General features: G+C 40.9%; 1 protein-coding gene across 7 annotated transcripts; it reads right to left on the minus strand.

Annotated features, from left to right (window-relative positions):
• TBC1D7 (TBC1 domain family member 7) lies at window positions 1-23,676 on the minus strand. Of its 7 annotated transcripts, none has more exons than XR_005384343.1 (9): window positions 23,508-23,676; window positions 21,320-21,439; window positions 19,833-19,913; window positions 16,582-16,769; window positions 10,527-10,664; window positions 3,193-3,338; window positions 2,591-2,728; window positions 1,556-1,685; window positions 1-541 (listed from the first exon to the last, which is right to left on the minus strand). XR_005384343.1 is itself a non-coding variant. In XM_038584191.1 (9 exons), the coding sequence occupies exons 3-9, from the start codon at window positions 21,429-21,431 to the stop codon at window positions 455-457; spliced, it is 882 nt and encodes a 293-aa protein (XP_038440119.1). In that variant the 5' UTR covers window positions 21,432-21,439; window positions 22,272-22,346; window positions 23,508-23,675; the 3' UTR covers window positions 3-454. The 7 variants fall into 7 exon arrangements, 6 of the variants coding, with proteins under 6 accessions (XP_038440123.1, XP_038440122.1, XP_038440119.1 ...); XM_038584191.1 differs by lacking the exon at window positions 2,591-2,728 and adding an exon at window positions 22,272-22,346 and having other exon boundaries at window positions 3-541; window positions 23,508-23,675; XM_038584195.1 differs by lacking the exons at window positions 2,591-2,728; window positions 19,833-19,913 and adding an exon at window positions 22,272-22,346 and having other exon boundaries at window positions 23,508-23,675.
• Window positions 23,677-24,065: the final 389 nt, after the last annotated feature.

Below are 24,065 nucleotides of genomic sequence, written 5' to 3' on the forward strand. Positions count from 1 at the left end.
CAGAGAAGAAAAATGTAAGATTTTTATTGAAACCTATTTGGCAAGACAAAGCCTCAGAAACCAGACAGCTTAGATTTAAACAAGTACTGCATCAAGGAAAGCCGAATCTGAGCTGTCAACAAAAGGAAGTTGTTCTTTATTCCAGAAATAGCCTTAGAAAGTAACGAGCTTGGTGCTAATTAGAGAGGAACGGGACAGGCTTGGTTATACACTGCCTATCAAAGCGCCCGCCTTCCCTGCCTGAACTGTTTTGAAAATGGGGAAGTGTTTTCGAATAACCCTTTTCAATGCTATTCAGAGTTGAACTTTGTACTTCTGTGAACCACAAGATGCTGCTCCACGATATGCCACCCAATCTTACTCGGAAAAAATTATGCTTTGGGCACAAAAGCAAGAACCCTATTTTCGGTAAGTTTAGTGACTGGGCCTGGCAGGCCATGCGCATCAGGAGCGGTCAGGCTGAGTGCACGGGGGTCCCGCAGTGTTTGTGCCACAAGTCGATGGCCTTGCTCACAATCGCGTCCGAGCTGTCCTGAGGAATCTGTGGACAAGCAAACGAGTCTTTGTGAAATTGCCATGTTTATAACTTCATTGTCTCCCTCATTCATCATGCCTCAGCAATTTCCCCTGGAGTTTTCACTACTTTTCAGAAAGTGATCCTATGAAAGGCTGCAGCCAGGATCTTTGTTTAGTGGGCCACTGGAGGACACAGTAAGGAGCTCTGGCCAGACTGCCCGGGGTTTCAAGCCTGCACTGCCCATCATGTGCCCCTGGGCAGGTTACCCAACGCTACCTGAGTTCAGATCCCATCTCTAAAATGGGGCAAATGACAGCCTCTTCCTAAAGCTGTTTAAGATTATGTGGGAGAATCCATGAAAAGTACTTAGCGTGGGCCCTGGCACTGTTCCCCACTAAAAGAATACTGATGACTCATTTATTCATCACATTGTTCACTGGGTACTCACTATTTACTGAGCCACTATTCAAATGTTAATAGTGACCAATTAAAAAAAAGAATAGATTTTTGGATCCAGTGAAATTCATCCTGGCATAAATTTCTTGCCTAGTTAAGGGTATTCTGAGATACACAGAGATTCATTTAGATCTTCTCCTACATGCACTATGTACGTATTTAAGCGCATTAACAAATCCAACTGGGATTCGGCCAGAGATAGGAACAGCAATGAGAGGGCTTATTAGAGTCCTCCGTGACATCAGGCTTCCTTTTTCCACTGAAAAGGATTACTCTACCTCAGATATTAGATCTCCCCTCCTTTCTCAACAAGCCTCCTGGTGGTCACATAGGGAGAGAAGACTCTGGTCTGCATGCACACATTCATGATAACAGTCTCACTGCTCAGACCGTCTTCCCCCAAAGAGGATGCAAACTACACTCCACAGACCAACTCTCTGCTAAATGTTTCCAAGGGGAAAAAGTGTTTCTTACAAGGTAAAAGTATCAGAGAAAATAATGTAATGTGGGAGGAAAACCTGGTTTGCTAAACAAGACTTCCTTTCTAGATTCAAAATCAAATTTTTAAAAAAGCACACTTACATTTTCCAGAAACTTTGTTATCTTCTCTGCATTGTTCAGAGCCATTACTTTTATTTTAAAGGTTAATAAAATTTCCACAGCTACAAAAACCAGGATCTTACAGGATCCACTTACAACTTTATCCCAAACCCTAGTAAAAAAAAAAAAAACAAGAGATATAAGATCATTTGAGTTTGAAATTTATGGTTAGCTAAACATCTAATTATAAAATTAAGTCAAAATTACTCCTTTTAAGTATAAATTTCAGAAAAAATTCTATAACAAAATAATCATCAAAAAAACAAAAGCAAACTAAATCAGCCATTTGAAACGTATTTCACATACAACATTGGAAGGGAAAAGGAATGATTACTAAAAAGGACTTGCTCTACAAGGCATCTGCCAGGCACCCGTCCTCTAATGACTGAAACTTGACATTTTAGGGAAGGAAAGTCTTAAACCAAAGTTTGGATTTTACTAAGAGTAGATAATGTTAATCTAATTATTATTATTATTAAATACTAAGGAATAACAAAAGTGGTGTATGAAATGAGATCAATGCAATTTCATTTTCCAGTGGTTGAAATTCCTAAAACTTCTCCAAAAGCTTAAGGAGCTAGGAGGCACCTCGGTGGCTCAGTCAGTTAAGCATCTGCCTTTGGGTCAGGTCATGATCTCAGGGTCCTGGGATCAACCCCCTACATGGGGCTCCCTGCTCAAGGGGGAGTCTGCTTCTTCCTCTGCCCTCTGCTCATGCTCTCTCATAAATAAATTAAAAATTTTTTAAAGAGCTTAAGGAGCTATTGATTTGCAACCACTCTAAAATAACTATTCTCATAATTCCTATGCCTATTTATTTATTTATTTATTAAAGATTTTTAATTTATTTATTCATGAGACACAGAGAGAGAGAGAGGCAGAGACACAGGCAGAAGGAGAAGCAGGCTCCATGCAGGGAGCCTGACATGGAACTCGATCCCAGGTCTCCAGGATCATGCCCTGGACTGTAGGCGGCACTAAACCGCTGAGCCACCCGGGCTGCCCTAATTCCTATACCTCTTAAAGTTGGTTTCACACTCTATGTGCTTAGTCATGTACTGTCCTGTGATGTTCTCTGCATGTTGCCTTTTCTCCCAACTACCTCATACAGTCTTGTGGGGAGGGCCAGGACTCTCAAATGCCAGCAACACATGTCTGAAATGAATAAAAGTTGGATGTGAGTCTCTGATCTCTGCCCACCTTCAGCTACTTTAAAGATGTCAGGAAGAACAAAGAAACAGGAATATTTCCTCCAGATCAAGGTCTACCATATTTCTGGAAAAGAAAAGCTTAGACCTCTGCCTGGAGACGGTTTTAGATGTGAATATTGTACAGCATCTAACATACTGAGGGCCTTCAAGTTTTCTAATTGTACACTCTAATGTCTCTAGCATTACCATTAAGTTGTATTCACATCAGGTTAACATTACTAATATTCTAGCATTTCTAACTGTAAAAATAATAAGCTGAATCAAGTGTTGCTCTGTTGACTGCCAAGGAGTTAACTTCAAATTATGGTATTGTCCTAAAGCAGATTCATACTCTGAAGGATAATCACATGAAAAACCAGGATCCTTCTCTGCTTCAAGCCTTCAGATATCTTTGAAAGAGATACTTGCCTCTGTAAACTTGATTCAGGCAAGCACCCTGCGAAGCACCTCTTGAACCAGAGATCGTAAGGAAGTCTGGACAGCGCAGAACACGTCTTCAGATGACTCAGCAAACGGCTATCTTCCAGATTCAAGTACTGTTCAAAAGCCTTTGGCTAATGATAAAACAGGAAGAGAGATTACTTGTTTCCTGTGACATAACATTACCCGATTTTACAGCTTGTGATGAACAGGATGAATCAAATGTACAGGCTGAACGCAAAGTAAGTGCCAGAAAACAAAACTCCAGACTCATCCAAGTCACTGGTGACGCAAAGTTCCCAAGTCAGCAACCAGCAACACAGGACTAAGGGGTTTTCCAGGGCACTACTGGGCAAAACCAAACAGCTCTTCCCCCAACAGCAGTAACAGCAGTAACAAGGTTACATGTTCCCCTAACAGCAGTAACAAGGTTCCACATCCAAAAGCAAGAGTCCAAAGCAAAATTTATTTATTTATTTATTTTTTTTCCCAAAGCAAAATTTAATTGTTCTGGGGAACTAAGAAAGATCCATGGCACCCCTGGCTATTCTGGAGCAGTAGATGAAATATTCAGGAAAAGGGGAGAAGGGGAGGGATGCCTGAGTGGCTCAGCAGTTGAGTGTCTACCTTTGACTCAGGGGCTCAGGGTATGATCCCAGGATCTGGGATCAAGTCCCACATCCAGCTCCCTGTGAGGAGTCTGCTTCTCCCTCTGCCTGTGTCTCTGCCTCTCTCTGTGTGTCTCTCATGAATAAATAAATCTTAAAAAAAAAAAAAAAAAAAAAAAAGGGAGAAGGGGAAAGAGTAAGACCAAAGAAACAAGAGTAGGACCGAAGTGGAGAGAGGTAATTAGGAAGAATGGGACAAAAAAAGAGCTGGATGTGAAAAGGGCCCACCAGTCCTTGACCACCCACACCCAGGCCAAGTGTTACTGTGCACCACACCAAAGACACCCCTACATCAGAGACATCCAGAGGAGGCACTCTGTACCCCACATGCAGGAGAATTCTCGGGAGGCAGAGAAATAACATGGAGGGAACAAAGCACCTGGATTCCATGTGGAAGCCTCTCCCATAAAAGGGTAAGTATCAGCCAACTCTAGGAGCCTGGGAGAGCTAACAAAGCCATCTCCCAGACCAGTCAAATCCACCTGGCACAAGCTGCTATATTTGTGATCCACCAGCCAAGAATAATGCCTGGGGGTCAAACTCTCAAGCCCGTATCAGTATTAAAAAAAAAAAATACAACCCAAAACTACACTGAAGTATCATCTCTAGTAATCACACTGAGTACTTACCCAAAAAATATAAAAACACTAATTCAAAAAGATACGTGCACCTTGAGGTTTACTGCAGCGTTGTCTACAACAGCCAAACTATGTAAAGAGCCCAAATGTCCATCGATTTATGAATGGATAACGATGTGATGTATATATATAGTGGGATATTACTCAGCCATATAAAAAGAATGAAATATTGCCATTTGCAACAACATGGAGCTAGAAGTTATGATGCTAAGTGAAATAAGTCAGAGGAAGGCAAATACCATATAATCTCACTCATGTGAAATTTAAGAAACAAAATAGATGAACATGGAAGGAAAGAAAGAGAAAGAGAGGCAAACCAAGAAACAGACTCTTAACTTTAGAGAACAAACTGATGCCTACCAGAGGGCAGTTGGGGGGGATGGGTGAAATAGGTGATGGAGATTAAGGCTACACTTATCATGAGGAGCACTGAGTGTTGAATCATTAAATTATATACCTGAAACTAATATAACACTGTATGTTAACTCTACTGGAATTAAAAGTTTAAGACTTAATGAAAAAAATTCACCCTTAAAAACAAAAAAAGAAGATATATGAAGGTATCATCTCTCACCTATCAGACTGGTGAAAATGACACACCATGTTGGCAAAGGAGACTGTAGGGCAATGCATCCTCATCTACTGGTCATAAGGATGAGGTCTATGAAGGAGAATTTGGAAATATCTAGCAAAATAACATAGGCCTTTATCCTTTGATCTAGTCAACTGATTTCTAGGAAACACATCCCCCAAATATACTGGTAAATGAAAATGAAAAGGTAGGTGTATCTGTATTTATCTGTAACACTGTATAATACAAAAGACTGGAAACACCCTAAGTGGCCAATAGAGGACAAGTCAAATAAATGAAAGTATATACACACAGGGGAGTCGTATGAATCTGTGAAAAGGAATAAGGAATGTCTCTATATACAGGTGACCCCTGAACAACATGAGTTTGAACTATGTGGGTCCACTGATATATAAATGTGTTTTAATAAATACATGTACAGTACTACAAAAGTATTTTTCTTCCTTATGATTTTAATGACATATTCTTTTATCTAACTTTATTATAAAAATAGAGTATATAATATACAAAATATTTAATATGTGTTAGCAGACTGCTTATATTCTTGGTAGGCTTCCAGTCAACAGTAGGCTACAGTAGTTAAGTTTCTAGGGAGCCAAAAGTAATACATCATTTTGAACTGTATGGGGGTTTGATGCCTCTAACCTCAACACCATTCAAGGGTCAACTGTAAAACTTAAGGCATGATTTCTAGCATATATCAAGTGAAAACAGAAGGGTAGAGAAAGATGCATATCATATTATTAAATCTATTAAATAGATGCTATTATTAAATCTAAGAAAGATAGTAAATATAAATACATACGTATATACTTTCTTTTTAGTGGAAAGAGATAATATTTACATTGCCTGAAAGTTTTAGTATACAGCAAATGGTAGATGAGGTTATTATATTTTACTGCTAAACTTTTAGGTTATTTCCAGTATTTCCATGACCCTCAAATTCTTTACTTTATGAAGAAAATAAAACACACCTGAACAAGAGAAGGCAAAATCTGACAGACTTAACCACTCTGAGAGGAATTTACATTGAACTTAAGATGAGGTTGCTAACAGTGTTTATTTAAAAAACAAAAACAAAAACAAAAACACCTCTCTTTCGGATGGCTTTTAAAAAGCAGTGCAATGGCAATGAAAGAAGGCTCACTTACTTTAATGACTGAACACAATTAAGTCTGAGATGGCCTAAGGACAGTCTGTTCTGAAAAAAGATTAACCAGAGGCCATTCATGTCACACACTAAGGCTGGATTCTATTCTCCTTGCCAAAAGCAGGATTCATCAAAGGGCAACATTTCCTAAAGCGTGTAAGCAGAGGAGCAGCTGTGATATAACCCTATCAATCAGAATATTATGACATAATAAATGTGTCACCATCAGATAGTGTCTCATCTTTTTGTCATGCCAAAAACCCATCATTGCCCATTAAGTGCACATTTTCCTACAATGATAAAACAAACTACGCTTTGTGATAACCAATTTAGTTGGTAAAACCACAAAATCTTGAAGATGCTAGACAAGATTATAAAAATTACTTTAACAAGAAGCTAAGAAGAAGAGATCCACTAACCACAGTAATAAAAATTTTATGGGAGACTAAACACAGCTTAAATAAAGAGAAAAGTTCAAGTAAGCCGTAAGTCAAATAGCAACACAAAGGAAATTTAATTTTTCTTACACATTCTGAAGAACTTTAAAAAAAAATCATAACTATTTAAAACTATGTGTGGAGTACTAAGACGTACATATTAAACCTCCTTTTTGAAGAGGACGAAATTAAGGTTTAGGGGAGGTATTTAGTATACCACTGATTCAAAATTCACTTCTAAGAAGAAACCAGAAACCAGTGTTAAGCCACCAGTGCCAAGGCACTTTTGAAACAGAACAACAATATGAAGGAATTTTCTTTACCAGCTACCAAAACATATGAAGAAGGTATGTTAAATAAGTCATATGGTATTAGTCCAGGAATAGACAAATAGCTTGATGCGGAAAAAAGCCCAAAAAGAGATGCTAATATATATGGAAATCTAGTACATGATAAAGGTGTCATTTCAAATCTGTAAAGAAAAGAATGAATTGATAGTATAAGCGGTAGGTAGTTTGGCTTACTAACTGTGTGACCTTGGGCAAGTTACTTAACTGCTCTGTGCTTCAGTTTCCTCATCTATAAAAACAGAGAAGTGTGTTAAAATTAAGTTTTCATTAACATAGTAAATTGCCTGGCATGAAGCAGGAGCTCAATAACTGTCAAACAGAAAGAGGAAGAGGAGGCAGCTGACTGAAGGTTTACTGCAGTTAACAAAGAAACAAGGTCAAATCTGTGTCAGTACCAATTACAAACACAAATCCCTCACAAATTAAAGGACTAAATTTTAAAATGTTTCAATATAGGGACACCTAAGTAGCTCAGTTGGTTAAACATTCAACTCTTGATCTCGGCTCAGGTCATGATCTTGGCTCAGGTCATGATCTCAGGGTTGTGGGATCAAGCTCTACTAGGCATGAGGTCTGCTTAAGATACTCTCTCTTCCTCTGCCCGTCCAACTGCACCCTGACTCTGGCTCGCTTGTGCATGAGAGCTCATGCATGTGCTCTCTGTAAAAAAAAATTTTAATATTAAATAAATAAAATTTTTAAATATTTTTAAAAGTTAGAGGAAAGTTTTTTAAAACCCTGTTTTTTAATCCTGGAGTTAGGAAGGATTCCCTACGTAAGATACAAAAAGCAAAATACTGACAGATCCAGTTGCATCAAAACTTTAAAAATCTCTCTACGACACACAGGGAGAAAAGATTGTTAACATATGTAATGCAGGATAAATATCCAGAGTATATCAAAGCCTTTTACAAATAAAAAAGAAAGATGCAAAAGAGAGAGGTGGACAAATACAAAAGACTAAGCATAGGCAAAATTGCTCAGCTTCATCAGAAAATGAGGATATGTAAATTAAAACGAGATACCATTTTCACTATCAGATTAACAAAAATTTAAGAAACTGATTCTATCAAGTATTGGCAATGGAGTGGAAAACAGAAAATTTTATCTGTTGGGGAAAGCAAAATTGGTATGCCTTCTGGGTGAGCAATCTGGCAATTAAAAAATTAAATACGGGGCACTTGGGTGGCTCAGTCAGTTGAGTGTCTGCCTTTGGCTCACGTCATGATCTCAGGGTCCTGGAATCAAGCCCAATGTCGGGCTCCCTGCTCAACAAGGAATCTGATTCTCTCTCTCTTTCTCTCTCTCTCTCTCTCCCAGCCAACCCCCACCCCACCCCCGTCACTTGTGTGTGCTCTCTCTCAAATAACTAAAAACTTTTAAAAAAACAAAAAATTTAAATACAGCACTCTTTCAACCAGGCAATCCCCTCATAGGTACCTGCTCTACAGAAACACATATATAGAAAGGCTAACATAGAAGAACATGCTGACTGTCAACATGGACCTGTTATATTAAAATATGGCAAAATTATTAACAGGAAATACTATGAACACATTTTTTAAGAGAAAAAAAAAAGTGGTTTTAAATGAGTGGCTCTCAATCCTAGCCATACTTCAGAAACACCTGAAGCTTTTTAAAAAATAGAATTCTGGAACCCACGTACCCCCCTGAGATTCTGACTTACTGGGTTTGGGGAGAGGAAAAGCACTGGTAATTTTTTAGAAGCTCCCAGGTGGTTCTAATAGGAAGTCAGGGCTGAACACTACTGATCTGCACTGACTTGGAAAGTGTTCCAAGACATTAAGTTTAAAAAAATTGTACAGTTATATGAACATTATAATATTTGTTTTTAAGTTACATATATAAAATATAATCATTATATGTGTGTATGTGCATATATATGTATGTGTGTGTGAATGGATTCCATTCATCCTCATGTACATAAAACAGTCTAGGATATACACCCAGCTAATGACAATGTTTACTTCCTAGAAGGTGGGGGATGAGGAGATACAGATCTATGGGAACACTGGATTCATCAGAATACTTCAAGAATGTACTTATTACTTGTGTCATTAAAAATAAAGAATTTTTTAAATGTAAACTAGCAAAATGCTACTGGACTGGCTTCAATACTAAATAAGAAAAGCTAATGAAATCATGGTATAATTTGGACCTCTTGATCTAATTAGGCAACTAACATTATGCTTCCATTGCCATGCTTATTTTTATTGAAATTAACTAAGTGAATTAAATTTTAAAATTCTGAAAATCAAATTTTACATAATTGAAATCTATAAAACACTCTTGGAACAGTGCTCAACAAAGCTAAAGGGTCTTGCCAACGGTTCTGATGACTGCAGTTAGCACAGTGATCCTCAGGGCTTAATCAACTTTCATCAGCACCCCTCCTCAGTCCCTGCAACCACTATCTTCAGTTACTGCTTTCAACAGACTCTCAAATGACACAACTCAATGATTTAAGAAAAAAGACATTCATTTTTATAAATGAGAGAAATAAAGAAAAACATTTGAAAAACAGAAAGGCAAAGAACCACTGGCTTATGCTGAGTACGCAGGTGCCATGCTATTGTCTGGACTCCTGAGTCAGAGCGCAGCAGCCAGCCAGTAGGCTGGCTCCCTTACATCCATTCGCCTCTCCCTCTTCACTAACAGAATTCCATTGTAACAGATCACAATATGCCTGGCTTTATAAAAACAAAAACAAAACCACATTTCCCAGCCTCTGTGGCAGACAGAGGTAGCCAGGTGTCATGGTCTTGCCACCAACAGATATGCAGAAGGAAAGTCTGTCCAAGGGACTTGACTGACTGTCCCTTCTCCTCCTTCACTCTTATCCTTGCATTTCCCCTCCTACCTGCCTAGGACACGGATGTCACAGTGGTCTCTCAGCATCCATCCTGAGCAAGAGAGGAAGGACCACAACTAAGACTGCTGGACTGCAAGGACAGGAGCCTGGGTTCCTGAAGATACCATGGCACTGTGGCTCCAGCTCTGGACTGCCTTACCTCTAGACTTCTGGTTACATGAGAGAGAAAAATAAAGCTTCAGGGATATTTGGGCTTTCCATTATATACAGCCAAATTTAAACCTTAACTAATACAGAGAAGCAATTCTAGATAAAGCCAGTAGATTCTCCAGGATAAGGAATACAAAAGAGCAGGGGTTTGCAATCTATGGCCTGCAGGAGGCTAAATCCACCCACAACCATTCTTTTATGCATTGTCAGTGGCCGCTTCTGTGCAACAAGAGCAGAGCTGAGTATTTGCGAGAGACACACAGAGACATAGAGACCATCTGGCTCATCAACCTGAAAATATTTACTATCTGATCTTTTATGGAAAACATCTTTGGCTCTTCCTATAGAGGGTCCACTCCATTGTAGCAGCACCAGGAAGTAAGGGTAGTTCCCCAGTATCACTGCTCACCCTGACTCACCAACAGCCAAAAAAGCATTCCTTACCAGCTGAGGTAAAGACTCCCGGTACTTGTTGTTTAGTTGGTTCACAAAGCATCGGATGATCCAGTAACAGTCGACACTATCCTCTACCATTTCTTCCACGGCTTTGGCAATGGCAAGAAATACTTCATCTTCTGGCTCCTGAAAGATCAATAATAAATCTCCGGTAAAGAGAGGGAGCCAGCAGAATAGAGGAATACATATTTCTTTCATAAAAATGAATGCTTACCCCCTAACTTCTGAAGAGGCTGTCTTAATCAAAGTGGAACCAAAAAGCACACAGTCCACCACTAAAGAGAAGACCAAGGCGGAGATAAGAATGGGTAACCAAAGAAACCTATTTGGATTAGTGATGCTGACAACTATCCATGTTTCAGGCTGAGCATGCAGAGGTTTTTCCACCCTCTACCATTTAAGGTCACCAGAGAAAACATAAATCATAAGCAAGGTCCTGACTCTCTACATACAAAAATATTCCCAGGGCTAGAAGAGAATTTCTTTGAAAAATATGTGATAAACACCACAATTGGAAACATTTGTTAAGACAGTGATTTGCAAAAAGTTCAATGACTCCAAAAGAACTAAAAAAGCATTTTCTTTATTTCAAAGTATTCATTCATATATTCCTTTAGAAAGGAGCCTCGGTGTCCATCGAAAGATGAATGGATAAAGAAGATGTGGTCTATGTATACAATGGAGTATTATTCAGCCATTAGAAACGACAAATACCCACCATTTGCTTCGACGTGGATGGAACTGGAGGGTATCATACTGAGTGAAATAAGTCAATCGGAGAAGGACAAACATTATATGGTCTCATTCATTTGGGGAATATAAAAAATAGTGAAAGGGAATAAAGGGGAAAGGAGAAAAAATGAGTGGGAAATATCAGAAAAGGAGACAGAACATGAGAGACTCCTAACTCTGGGAAACAAACAAGGGGTGGTAGAAAAGGAGGTGGGCGGGGGGTGGGGGTGACTGGGTGACGGGCACTGAGGGGGCCACTTGATGGGATGAGCACTGGGTGTTATGCTATATGTTGGCAAATTGAACTCCAATAAAAAAAATAAATAAATAAAAAATAATAAAAAAAAGAATTTTGTTCTAAGCACCCTTAAGCACCTAAAAAGTTAAAATGTCCTTAGAATCAGAATTTTAGAAATCAGAAGAATGGCATTTCTCAAACCCTGTGTCAATACTCAGAATATGAATGGAAACCCTCAAGTAAATTTCAACAAAGTAATCTTATAAGAACTAGAATCTACTTGAAAATTGATTTTGTTTTCAAACACCGTATCTTATACAAAATCACATCTTCAGCGGTGCCTGTGGCTCAGTCAATTAAGCCCCCAACTCTTGATCTCTTGATGTCAGCTCAGGTCACAATCTCAGGGTCATGGGATTGAGCCCCACATCAGGCTGTGTGGGATTTATGCGCTCTATCTCTCTCTCTCTCTCTGCCATTCCCCCAGCTCATGCACACATGCATATGCTCTTGCTCTCTTAAAAAAAAAAAAAAAAAAAAAAAAGTTTTCATCTAGGATTTAACAGCCAAAAGACTTCAGTGTTAAAAAGAAACTAAAAAGTATCTCTCTACTCTCCTTAAGGGCCCCAAGTTAAATCAAAATTCCTATTTTAATAAAAGCATTTCAGGGATCCCTGGATGGCTCAGCAGTATAATGTCTGCCTTCGGCTCAGGGCATGATCTTGGAGTCCTGGGATCAAGTCCCACATCAGGCTCCCTGCATAGAGCCTGCTTCTCCCTCTGCCTGTGTCTCTGCCTCTCTGTGTGTGTCTCTCATGAATAAATAAATAAAATCTTTTTTTTTTTAAAGCATTTCATTTTAGGCCTCCTTTCAACCTCTTAATATTCTATAAAATGTCAAGAGTAACAGAATCACAACAGGAAACTGAGGGTTGCTGGAGGTGAGGTGGGTGGGAGGATGGGGTAACTGGGTAACAGGCATTAAGGAGGGCATGTGATATAATGAGCACTGGATGTTATGCAACTGAGGAATCACTGAATTCTATCCCTGAAACCAATAATACACTATGTGTTAACTTAAAAAAGTTTATTTAAGAAAAGAGTAGGGATGCCTGGGTGGCTCAGCAGTTGAGCAGTTGACCTGCCTTTGGCTCAGGTCATGATCCCAGAGTTCTGGGATCAAGTCCCACATCGGGCTTCCTGCATGGAGTCTGCTTCTCCCTCTGCCTTATGTCTCTGCCTCTCTCTCTCTCTCTCTCTCTCTCTCTCTCTCTGTGTGTCTCTCATGAATAAATAAATAAAATCTTAAAAAAAAAGTAACAGAATCACAGAAAATAATTTTTTCTAAATATTAATTAACGTATCAGAGGAAAAGAGAGAAGGAAGGGAAAGACAGCCTCCTTTCTTGGACTCCCATCCCATACTGGGCACTGTACTGAGTGCTCCTGAACATGGCATCTCACTGGCTCCAGGACAGTCTGAGAGGCAGGGAAGAAGACCAATGTCCTTGACTATGTTCCCAGCCCCGTGTGGAGTGCCGTCACACACTCTACTAGATAGCAATACTAATGAGGCTGAGTGGGTCTTGATGACCGGGGAGATGTGGGAGGCAGAGCCAAAACCAACACTTTGATGGCACATCTGCCCAAGACTACAGTGATGTGCCATCAAAGTGTTGAGACATGCTGAGCAGGAATGAGGTGAAAACCATAAACTATCATTTAGATTTCTTGAACTAATAGATAACCTAACCTAATTTAATATATAATTTAAGAACTTGCAGAGTACTACCAACTTTGCTCTGCCAGAGATAAGGAAAATTTAAAGAAGTCTGTCAAGACTTCCAATTATTTTCAGAGCCATTCTCTCTTTATAAACTTAACATGAATGGACAACCTCAGGTCTGTCCATGGGAGCCACATCATTAACTTCAAAAAGAAAGAACAAGTGAAAACTCAAAGTGCTATACAGGTAGATTGCAAACTGCAATAAAAAAAATAAGTTTTGGGGTGCCTGGGTGACTCAGTTAAGCATCTGCCTTTGGCTCCGGTGGTGATCCCTGGGTCCTGGGATTGAGCACCACATTGGTCTCCCTGCTCAGCAGAGAGTCTGCTTCTCCCTCTCCCTCAACCCCTCTCCCCACTTGTGCTCTCTCTCTAATAAATAAAAAAATAATAATAAGGTTTACAGAATACCACAGCTTGCAGGCAAATCCTGATTTGAGCCATCACTGTTTTAGCCACACACAAAAAAAGTTAAAATGCCTAAAATGAACTTTGAATTGCATTAAAATAGCCAAAGCCCAAGAGCTATAATCATTCCTTTACCTGAACTTTCCCTCTTCCCTTCTTTTCCCTTTACAAACAATAAGCAGTCCAAGTAACTAGGGTACAGGTTTGTCAAAGATGGAAGTTTAAAAACAGGTTGGGGCCTGCTGGGCTGTGGCCTTAGGTCAAGGTCAAGGAGGTGACCTATTGCACCAGCAGGCAAGGGTCAAAAGGTAGCTGGCAGTATGGGTTACAACGAGAGGAATGAGCAAAGCAGTAACCATACTAAGGAGAATAGGAGCCTTTATATATTTGCAACTCTCAGACAAGGAAGCTGCAAACACAAAAGGGTGAAGGTAAGAAGAACTCACGGGCCTGGACTGGAATCAGAGGTATTGGTACTGGAATCAGAGGTGTGAAATGAGGGTTTTTAATATTCAGAGGTCAAAAGACATATAAACATACACGTGTGTGTGCACATGATTCTGTATACTAATAGAATGTGTACATATTTCCTAGCTCTGCCTACATACAGGACCGAGAAGCAACAACACACCAGAAACAACAAGCACGTCTAGTGCCCTATTCTTGGTTTCTAAATACCACCCTTTATTCAAAAGGGACATGGCTGATTTTAGGAGTGGGGTAGAAAAAATACAAGATGGGCTTGGAATATCTTTTTGTGCCGGAAGGTAAGGAAATGCTCAATGATGGGGGCTTGTCAATAAAGACACAGCAGTCAATTTGAAGGGTCTCCCACTGGCCTGAGACAAGCTGAACATCAAGTAAATAATCATATTAATGGGTTATAGGCCACTGAATAACAGAGGAATACATAAATTCATACTGATATAAATAAATGAGAAAGGAAACCCCTTCCTTATAAAAGAATGCCAACTAATAATTGCAGAGGGAATGAAACAGAAAATGACCACTTGACAATCAGCAGAGTAAAAATTATTTCAGGCAGGAATCATTACATGTGGATGGATATTTACATAATCTCAAAGCATCTCCTCACAAATTATTTATTAATTACAAGAGGAAAAATAGTATCCTTAGACTGAAGAAACCAGGCAGATGCCACCTTAACCAAGTGATCAAAGTTAGCAGCAATAGTAATAAGTATCATACTTCTGTGGTATTCCTGACAAAAGCGCATAATCAAATATTAGTCACAAGGAAACATCAGGGCAGCCCGGGTGGCTCAGTGGTTTAGCACTGCCTTCAGTCCAGGGCGGGATCCTGGAGACCTGAGATCGAGTCCCATGTCAGACTCCCTGCATGGAGCCTGCTTCTCCCTCTGCCTGTGTCTCTGCCTCTCTCTCTCTGTCTCTCATGAAAAAAATAAATAAAATCTTAAATAAATAAATAAAAATCTTATCTTTAAAAAAAAAAAAACAAGGAAACATCAAATGGACCCAAACTGAGAAACACTCTACTGTCCAAAACTTTTCAGATGTGTCAAGATCATCAAAGACAGACTAACGAACATCCAAATGAAAGCAGAGTAAGAAGATGTGGCAATGAATGCCACCTATGAGCCCACACTGGATCCCAAACCAGGAGAAGGACAGCAGAATATCAGTATGGTCTATAGATTCATGATATTTTATCACTGATAATTTTCTGAGTTTGATTATTATACTACAGTTACAGAAGATGAAACATCTGATGATGCTAGGTAAAAGTACATGGAACACTATACTATGTCTTCCAATTTTTTCTATGTCTAAAATGATTTTTTAATGAAGAGTTAAAACATTTAAAAAATTTTTAAATCACCAACAAATGATAAAACTACTAGCTGAAAGTTTCATAAGAAAGTCTGATAAGTTCTGAACCAAAACTTACTGTTTATGATAAAGGGCATTACTGGGGCAATTGCCAAATGTGAATGGAGTCTGAAGATTCAATGTTAATACTGTATCAATGTAAACTTCTTGGTTTCAATGCTTGTACCATGGTTACCCAGGGGAATGTTATTCTCTTTAGGAAGTCTATATTGAAAGAATCTGAAATAATGGAATATCATGTTAAAATTTTTTTTAAAGATTTTATTTATTTATTCATGAAAGACACAGAGAGAGAGAGAGAGAGGCAGAGACACAGCCAGAGGGAGAAGCAGGTTCCATGCAGGGAGCTTGACCTGGGACTTGATCCCAGGTCTCCAGGATCACACCCTGGACTGAAGGAGCTGCTACACCAGTGAGCCACCTGGGCTGCCCTGCATCTTATTTTCAAACGGTTTAGGAAAAAATATGTATACATGCAAAGGAAAAAATGACAAAGTAACATGGCAAAATGTCAATGCCTGAGGAACCTGGGTAAAGAGCATATGGGAATTCTTGGTAATGTTCTTGCAAAAGCTTGCCATCATTTCAAAATAAAATGTATTTTTAAAAATTAGACAGGGACGCCTGGGTGGCTCAGCGATTTAGCACCGCCTTCAGCCCAGGGCGTGATCCCAGGGTCCCGGGATTGAGTCCCACGTCGGGCTCCCTGCATGGAGCCTGCTTCTCCCTCTGCCTGTGTCTCTGCCTCTCTCTCTCTCTCTCTCTCTCTCTCTCTCTCTGCGCACGTGTGTGTGTGTGTCTCATGAATGAATAAAATCTTAAAAAAAATAAAAAATAAAAATTAGATTGAGTCAGAATACGCAGGATGACGAGTGCCAGGGAAATATGTGTTGCTTTTATTCCACAGAGAGTCATTGAAAGTTTCGAAGACAAAATACAATGCAGTCAAAAGGTCAGCAGGATGGGACAGACTAGAGTTGAGACAAGTGTCAAAGAAAAGCAGCACTAACCAGTGGAAAGGAGGGACTTCGAGGCAACTTTCCAGACTCCAGCTGATACATGCGGAGATAGACTTCAACCTGAGGTGTGGCATCGCTGACAAAGCGAACAACGTGCAGGGCATGAAGCACATCACAGTACTGCTCCTTGCGATACATCATCACCTGGGCATGGGATTCATGGTGCGGAGGCAGGATCCCTATACAGAGACCGAGGGGGGAAAAGAATGGGCAAAATACTGAGACACAGACCCAAAGCCCTCCTCTATTACAGAGAAATCAAGTGAGAGCTGCCCTGTCATGATTAGACTGCAATCACACAGATATTTAGTTACCGTACAGATTTTGTTTTACAAATTCTCTTTATAAAACAATATTAAATTTTAAGTGAAGTATCAATATTTGATGCCAACTGCATCACTGAGACTTAAGAGAAATTGGAATGGCATCATAAAGCCCTTGAACAAGTGTGCCACCTAAGTCAAGACAATAGCTACTTCAATTATCCTAATGATTTAATTTTTGGTTGTTGGCCTGGGGCCACCCTCAGCTCCTACAGACCAATCTCCAGTTTTTGCACTTGGCCCCTGCTACAGACTGAATTGTTCCCCACCCCCCAGATTCATATACTAAAGCCCCAACCCCAGTGTGCCTGTAACTAGAGATAGAGCTGATAAGGAGTGACTAAGGTTAAATGTGGTTGTAAGGGTGGGTGAACAGAGCTATTGCCCTTCTAAGAAAGGAAGACATACTAGAGTCTGTGGTTTCTCTCTCTGCCATGTGCGGACAGAATGGGAAGGTGGCCATCTACAAGCCAAGAAGGGAGGCCTAAAGCACCAAGAGCCAAACCAACCAGCACCTCAATCCTGAACTTCTCAGCCTCCAGAAGCATGAGAATATACTGTTGTTTAAGCCCCCCAGTCCATGGTATCTCGTTATGGCTGCTCGAGCTAACAGTACAGGCCCCTCATCTCAGAGCCACTCACAACTCCTCAAAGCCTTCTCTTCCCCAACAAGCAAACTTGCTCACAAAGTAACCTAGCTTCGGGAATACAGAATCTGTGGCTGATGAGGCCACCTTACATTACATTCTGATACTATTTGTGCTCATCAACCCAATCAAACACGTCTACCTGTGAGGCTTTGGAGCAAAAACCGTATCTTTTTTTTTTTTTTTTTACAAACAAATGGCATGGAAAAAAGCAGAGTGGAAGGAGCACTGGACAGGCTTTTAGCATATCTGATAACCCCAGAATTCTCACAAATGTCTCTCTGGGAACTTGTTTCCTCAGCAGGCAGAGGTGAAAAATGGGATGGTTAACCATCTCACCAAATGTCCTTCGTACACTAGCCCCAAAAGCCTGTATGAGAAAAAGAGTACCAAGGGTCAAACAGATTTGCAAAATGTTGACATTGAATTTTCTAGGTTCTAAATTCTGCTATAAAGAAAAACATCTTAGAGACACCTGGGTGGCTCGGTTGGTTGAGCATCCGACTCTTGATTTCGGCTCGAGTTGTGATCTCGGGGTCCTGGAATCAAGCCCCAGATCAGGCTCCCAAGCTCAGTGCAGAGTCTGCTTGGGATTCATTCTCTTTGTCCCTCCCCCAGTGCTAGCTCGTTCTCTAAAATAAATAAATAAAATCTTAAAATAGAAACTGTATTTATTCTAGCCTCATTAGATTTAACAAGACTGTATAGGGACATGGAGTCAAAGTTCATGTCATAAGTTCATAAGGTTTGCTATCCGGCTCTATGATTAACTGGCTAGATGATGGTCAGCAACTTATTCAGTGTCCCTATACCTTAGCTGCTCCATCATAAAAATGAGACTAATAATACCTATCTAATACAGCTGTTGTAATGATTAAAAAATTGACATATATAAAGTACCTAGGAAGCATATAGCACATACTAAGCTAGTATAAGAGTTAGCTGTCCATTTGATTAAGGATCACTCTTTGCTATAAAACAACAGAGATCCAGTATTCTAAAGAAGTGTCACAAACTGCAACTGGACATCTCCCACTAATCCACTGGTATTATTAATAAGACACGTAGTATTTCCCAGCCAAAATAGATGGTATTGACATTACACCTAAAAGGCATCCCTGGAAAGCATTTATTTTGATGGCCACCGGAAACACCAAGATTTAAGAAAAAATGCTCAGGGAAAAACTAAAATAGTTGATACTCGCTCTCAAGACATAAACTGTACAGTGGCCTACCAGAAATACAAATACATAAAGACGTGCCAGGACGCACAACACACAAAGGCATCACACAGTACTTTCCAGTATGGGTTGTATCCCCTCGCTGCCTCCACATTACATAATCAGACTTAGGATGGCAGGTTTCTCAAGTTCTGAAAATCCAGTACATTCTGGAAAGAAAAATGAGGTCTGCTGTCTATCCTACCTTCGGATGGGCTCTACCAACCTGAGATCAAATCCCAGCTCTGCCACTTACAGACTGGAAGGCCTTAGGCAAGTTATTTAGCCTTGTGGCCTTTGACCCCATTTGTAAAAATGGGATGTTAATACCTACTTCACAAGAGAAGTCTAGGATTACTCTCATTTTTTTTTTAAGAAAGAAAAGTTAGATGGTTAACGGATGGATATTATATGCAACAGCAGGCTGAGCAGTAACAGAAAAAAATCCTTGGCTCAAAAGGGACGCTGTCAGTCACTTTTCCTCCACAGAAACTGAGCAGGTTCATTTGTCCTTTCCTTCAGCCACTCATCACTGAAATCTACCCATTTGTGCTTCTAGGAGGTAAAAACTTCAATTTCTTTCTGACTCTGATAGCACTCATTAGGAAGTTAGACCTTTGCAGCTGGGAATCACAGAAATAACAAACTGAGGGCTACGACCTACAAGTTAATGTGGCTAAATAACCTCACTTAACAGGTGCAAAAATTGAGGCCTAGCAGGGTCTTCCTCACAGTTACCCAGGTGACGGTAAACCCTAGGCCAGTTCTTTCTCCAATTCGATGCTCTTCCCACACCTAGTTTCAGGAACACACGTTACTTTCTCTTCTATTATTACTAAACTAACATTCTTGGAGTCCTATTTAATGCACTGCTACTAAAGTCACCTTCTTAAATGCTCTCACAGTCCGCAGTAATCCAGTCTCCTAAAACCAGACCTAATATGCAGTAAAGGGCCTAAAAAAAAAAAAATGCTCTTTTTTCTGATAAAATGACAAATATCCCGTCATTCAACACTTTTGAAGATAAATCTTCCTACTGTTGGGTCACATACCTAAAAGCACCTTCCATACCAGTGCACGGTACATGGATGGGAGAGGGAACCTCTGACTAAAAGTACAAAGTTTCTCAATATCTAGAGGAAGAGAAAGAAAACAGCAATTAGGAGCTTTTTCATGTTGATCAAATGAAAGTGCATTTCAGTCTTTAAAAATGACAGTAAGACATTTCTTCAGAGGAATTCTACTCAGTAAATCTAGGAAAGGCAAGGTCTGATTTCTAGCCCAGGTGTTTCACCAACTAGCTATTTAAAAACAATTAGTGCTTCACCGAGTAGGTGATGTATTTAGCATCTATTACTACATTCCCTACATTAGCAGTAGTTACTACTTATAGAATTAATTTCATTTAATCTATACCTCAAGCTTTTGGGGTTGTTATTGTTTTAGAGATGCAGAAACTGGGGCACCTGGGTGGCTCAGTTGATTGAGCGTCTGACTCGATTTCAGCTCAAGTTGTGATCTCAGGGTGGTGGGATTGAACCCCGAGTATGGCTCCTCGCTTAGCGGGGAGTCTTGCTGGAGATCTCCCTCTACCCCTTCGTCCCCATTCATGTGCCTGTGTGCACCCATGCATGTGTGCTCTCTCAAAGAAAGAAAAGATCTCTCTTTAAAAAAAAAAAATGCAGAAACTGAAGCTCTAAGAAGTTAAATGACTTGATGAAGTTAGCACAGCTACTGAGTGGCATTGTCAGGCCTCAAATCCCCACATTTTCCAATAAACCACACTCAGCTGTCCTGGACCTCAACTCCCCCTACTTGTCAAATGAGAATAATTCCAGACATACTTAAAACATAGACTGTCTAGCAAGGATCAAAGATCAGGTGGGAAATTGTTTAGAAATTTTAAAAGCAGGATGCCTGGGTAGCTCAGCGGTTTGAGCATCTGCCTTTGGTCTAGGGCGTCATCCTGGGTCCTGGGATTGAGTCCCACATCAGGCTCCCTACAGGGAGCCTGCTTCTCCCTCTGCCTATGTCTCTGCCTCTCTCTGCGTCTCTCATGAATGAATAAATACAACCTTTAAAAAAATGTTTAAGCATTCTACACATATTACTTTTTTTTAACCTATGATTCAGTTTATTTTAGTCAACAGAACAGACATTATTACTATGAAGAAACTAAAATGTCAATACATAACGTAGTCTTGGTATTTCCATAGAAGAAAAACCATGGCCAAGAGTTGTTGCAAATTTACCCAGAAGCTAATAACACCTCTGAAAACCGAGGAAAGGAAATATATAGGTATAATACAAGGAAAAAAAGCATCACTGACTTGAGTCCTCTCAAAGACATCTGACTCGGCCTCAGCAAAATATAAACCTGAAAAATCCATGACTTCTGTCAAAATACACCCTTCACCTTTCATCCTATCACTAAAAATACAGCAGGTAACAAATAGTACTGAATGTCTTTTAAGATAGCATTTCTTTCAGGACAGCTGAGACGACTAAAACGCGATAACCCTGAGCTTGTAAAACTCACCCAGTCGGTCATCTTTTAGGAGAATTTCCAGTGATTTCTTTTCTTCAACTCCACGAAACCCCACTTTCTCGTAATATACGGAACGGAAGTTTCTCTGAGAGTCCTCAGTCATGTTTCATTCTTGGAGGGAAGAGAAAGAACAGGGAGGGGGAAAGAGCTTAAAAACAAAGAGTAAAGAATTAGGAACGTCTCCAATGATTTTCTGCGACTTCGCCATGAATTTGATATACTAAAATAAGCTGGCTGCCCTCGCACAGGACTCAACATTAAATATCTCTTTTTAAGCAGCTAACACCACCTCACCGGTGTTCCTTGGCCAAAAACCGAGACATAAAACTAAAGTCCTCTGAGCTACTAAAATAGATTTTGCAAGGTGCAGATACTAAGGAGGACCACTTATCGGAGTTCCTAGCCATCACACAAGTTGAAAGAAAAAAATTAGTAAAATTCGAAGACGGACTAGATAGGGGTCACCAAACAGTATCCACCAGGATTTTTGTTTTACAAATATTATGCATTAAAAAAACTGGACTCGGGGATCCCTGGGTGGCGCAGCGGTTTAGCGCCTGCCTTTGGCCCAGGGCGCGATCCTGGAGACCCGGGATCGAATCCCACGTCGGGCTCCCGGTGCATGGAGCCTGCTTCTCCCTCTGCCTGTGTCTCTGCCTCTCTCTCTCTCTCTCTGTGTGTGACTATCATAAATAAATAATAATAAAAAAAAAATTAAAAAAAAAAAAACTGGACTCTATTCTAAAGCACTGGCAATTTATTATCTTTCAATGGGAGGATTCCAGGTGGTTTAAATCTTCTTTCTTTTGCTTAGCTATATCGTCAAATGGGCATTTTGTAAAATGAAAAACTAAGCTATCAAAGTAAAAAGCCACATGCTTCTCGTTGAGTTTCCCTTCAAACACAGTCCTATCAAATGCAATTACCCAAATCCAGAACCCACCAGAGAGGAGCAGCACCAAACTGCAAACCAGAAGAGGGGCAGGAGCGTAGCCTGTTCACAAGCGAGGCCACAAAGCTGGGGACAGAACAACGAACTTAAAATGTGGCATCAGCTCTCTGTGTGTCTCTCATGAATAAATAAAATCTTTAAAAAAAAAAAAAATGTGGCATCAGAACTCAAGACAATTCAGCGGCCTCAAGTTCCTTCACCATAAATGTTCCTAAGACTGAGGGCAAGTCAACAGGGAAAAGGTCAAATTAGGTTGGCCTTTTAAGCATAAAATGAATGTAATGGATTTTTCAGGAAGTACTGCACGCCTGACTGAAATACTTAAAATACCCATGCAAAAAAAAAAAAAAATACATATATATATACACACACATATATCACATATATGTATAATCCCCAAGTTTTAGAAATCCTGAGAAGCCTCCAGTGACCCGAGGATGGTTGTGTTCCAGCCAGCCACAGTCTTCCTTATTGAAAAAATATGTTCAGGGCAGCTCGGGTGGCTCAGCGGTTAGCGCCGCCTTCCACCCAGGGCGTGATCCCCGAGTCCCAGGATCGAGTCCCACGTCGGGCTCCCTGCGTGGAGCCTGCTTCTCCCTCTGCCTCTCTCTCTCTCTCAAATAAATAAATAAATAAATAAATAAATAAATAAATAAATAAATAAATAATAAATATTTTTTCAAAAAAAAAATAAAAAAGAAAAAAAGAGGCATATAATTAAAAAAAAAAAAAAAAAAAAAAGATATGCTCGCAGTCCCTTCAATTCCAGGAAGAGGAGGGATCATTTACCAATCAGAAATTCTCAAGGGTTCTGAGCTCTGGGGCCCAAATGTGTTTTTTTGTTTTGTTTTGTTGTTTTGTTTTTTTTTGAAAAAACAAAATTCCAAGGCACTAAAGCCGCTCGTGAGTTGGGGGATTCCTTTGGAAGCAGTATCCAAACAGCTGCAGGCGGATGAAACGCCATCCTCGGGGCAGCCCGGGTGGCTCAGCGGTCAGCGCCGCCTTCGGCCCAGGGCGTGACCCCGGGGTCCTGGGATCGAATCCCGCGCCGGGCATCCCTGCACGGAGCCTGCTTCTCCCTCTGCCTGTGTCTCTCATGAATAAACAAAATCTTTAAAACACAAAAAACAAGTAACAAGCCGCCATCCTCGGATTGCACTACAGCGGAATGCGGGTCCTGCGGGAGGAAACACTGCAAATGCGCCCCCGGCCCCGATGCAAACACACCCTGGTCCGAGGGCCCAGGCCCCCTCACTCCGCTTCACCTCCAGGAGAGGAAACCGCACCCGGCTTGGGACTAAGCGGTCCGGGGGCAGCCGCGCGACCCGAGGGCCGCGGACGACACCGACGCGCCCCGCGGCGACCCCCGCGCCCGGGAGGCCAGCGCCTCGCAGCCGCCGTCGCCGGACGTGACGTCAGCGCCCTGGGCGGGGCGGCGCCGAGAGTGGCAGCCCTCCAGAGCATGCGCAGAAGCTCCACGCGCCTGAGCGCCCTGGGTCCGAGGCTCGCGCTTCCGCGCCGCACGCGCCCCGGGCACCATCCTCTAGCTCCCCCCGCCCCCCACCCCGCTCTGGCCCGGAGAATCTCGCCGCCGCCTCGTCCCCTTGTGCGCGCTGTCCTGGCGGCCGGTGCTTGGGATGCTCTCTCCTCCAGGGCGGGGCGGCGGGGAGCTCCCCACCTGCAGGACACCTGGGAGCCTGGTGAGATGCTCCGCAGACAGGTGGCAGACTCCTGCTTTGGTTGTTTGTTTCCTTTTTAATTCTTTCGGTATGTGAAGACCAGCTG

The sequence above is a fragment of the Canis lupus genome, chromosome 35 (assembly GCF_011100685.1).
Source record: "Canis lupus familiaris isolate Mischka breed German Shepherd chromosome 35, alternate assembly UU_Cfam_GSD_1.0, whole genome shotgun sequence".
Taxonomy (NCBI): domain Eukaryota; kingdom Metazoa; phylum Chordata; class Mammalia; order Carnivora; family Canidae; genus Canis; species Canis lupus.

Bases quoted from the DNA above. Each gene is read 5' to 3' on its own strand.
- TBC1D7 (XM_038584192.1), bottom strand. From the start codon at position 21,431: ATGACTGAGGACTCTCAGAGAAACTTCCGTTCCGTATATTACGAGAAA. The intron at 10,665-16,581 runs GTTAGTGCTGCT...TTGATCTTTCAG, and splicing joins GAAGTCCCTCCTTTCCACTG to GAGCCAGAAGATGAAGTATT. The intron at 542-1,555 runs GTAAGTGTGCTT...GCTTGTCCACAG, and splicing joins TAACAAAGTTTCTGGAAAAT to ATTCCTCAGGACAGCTCGGA.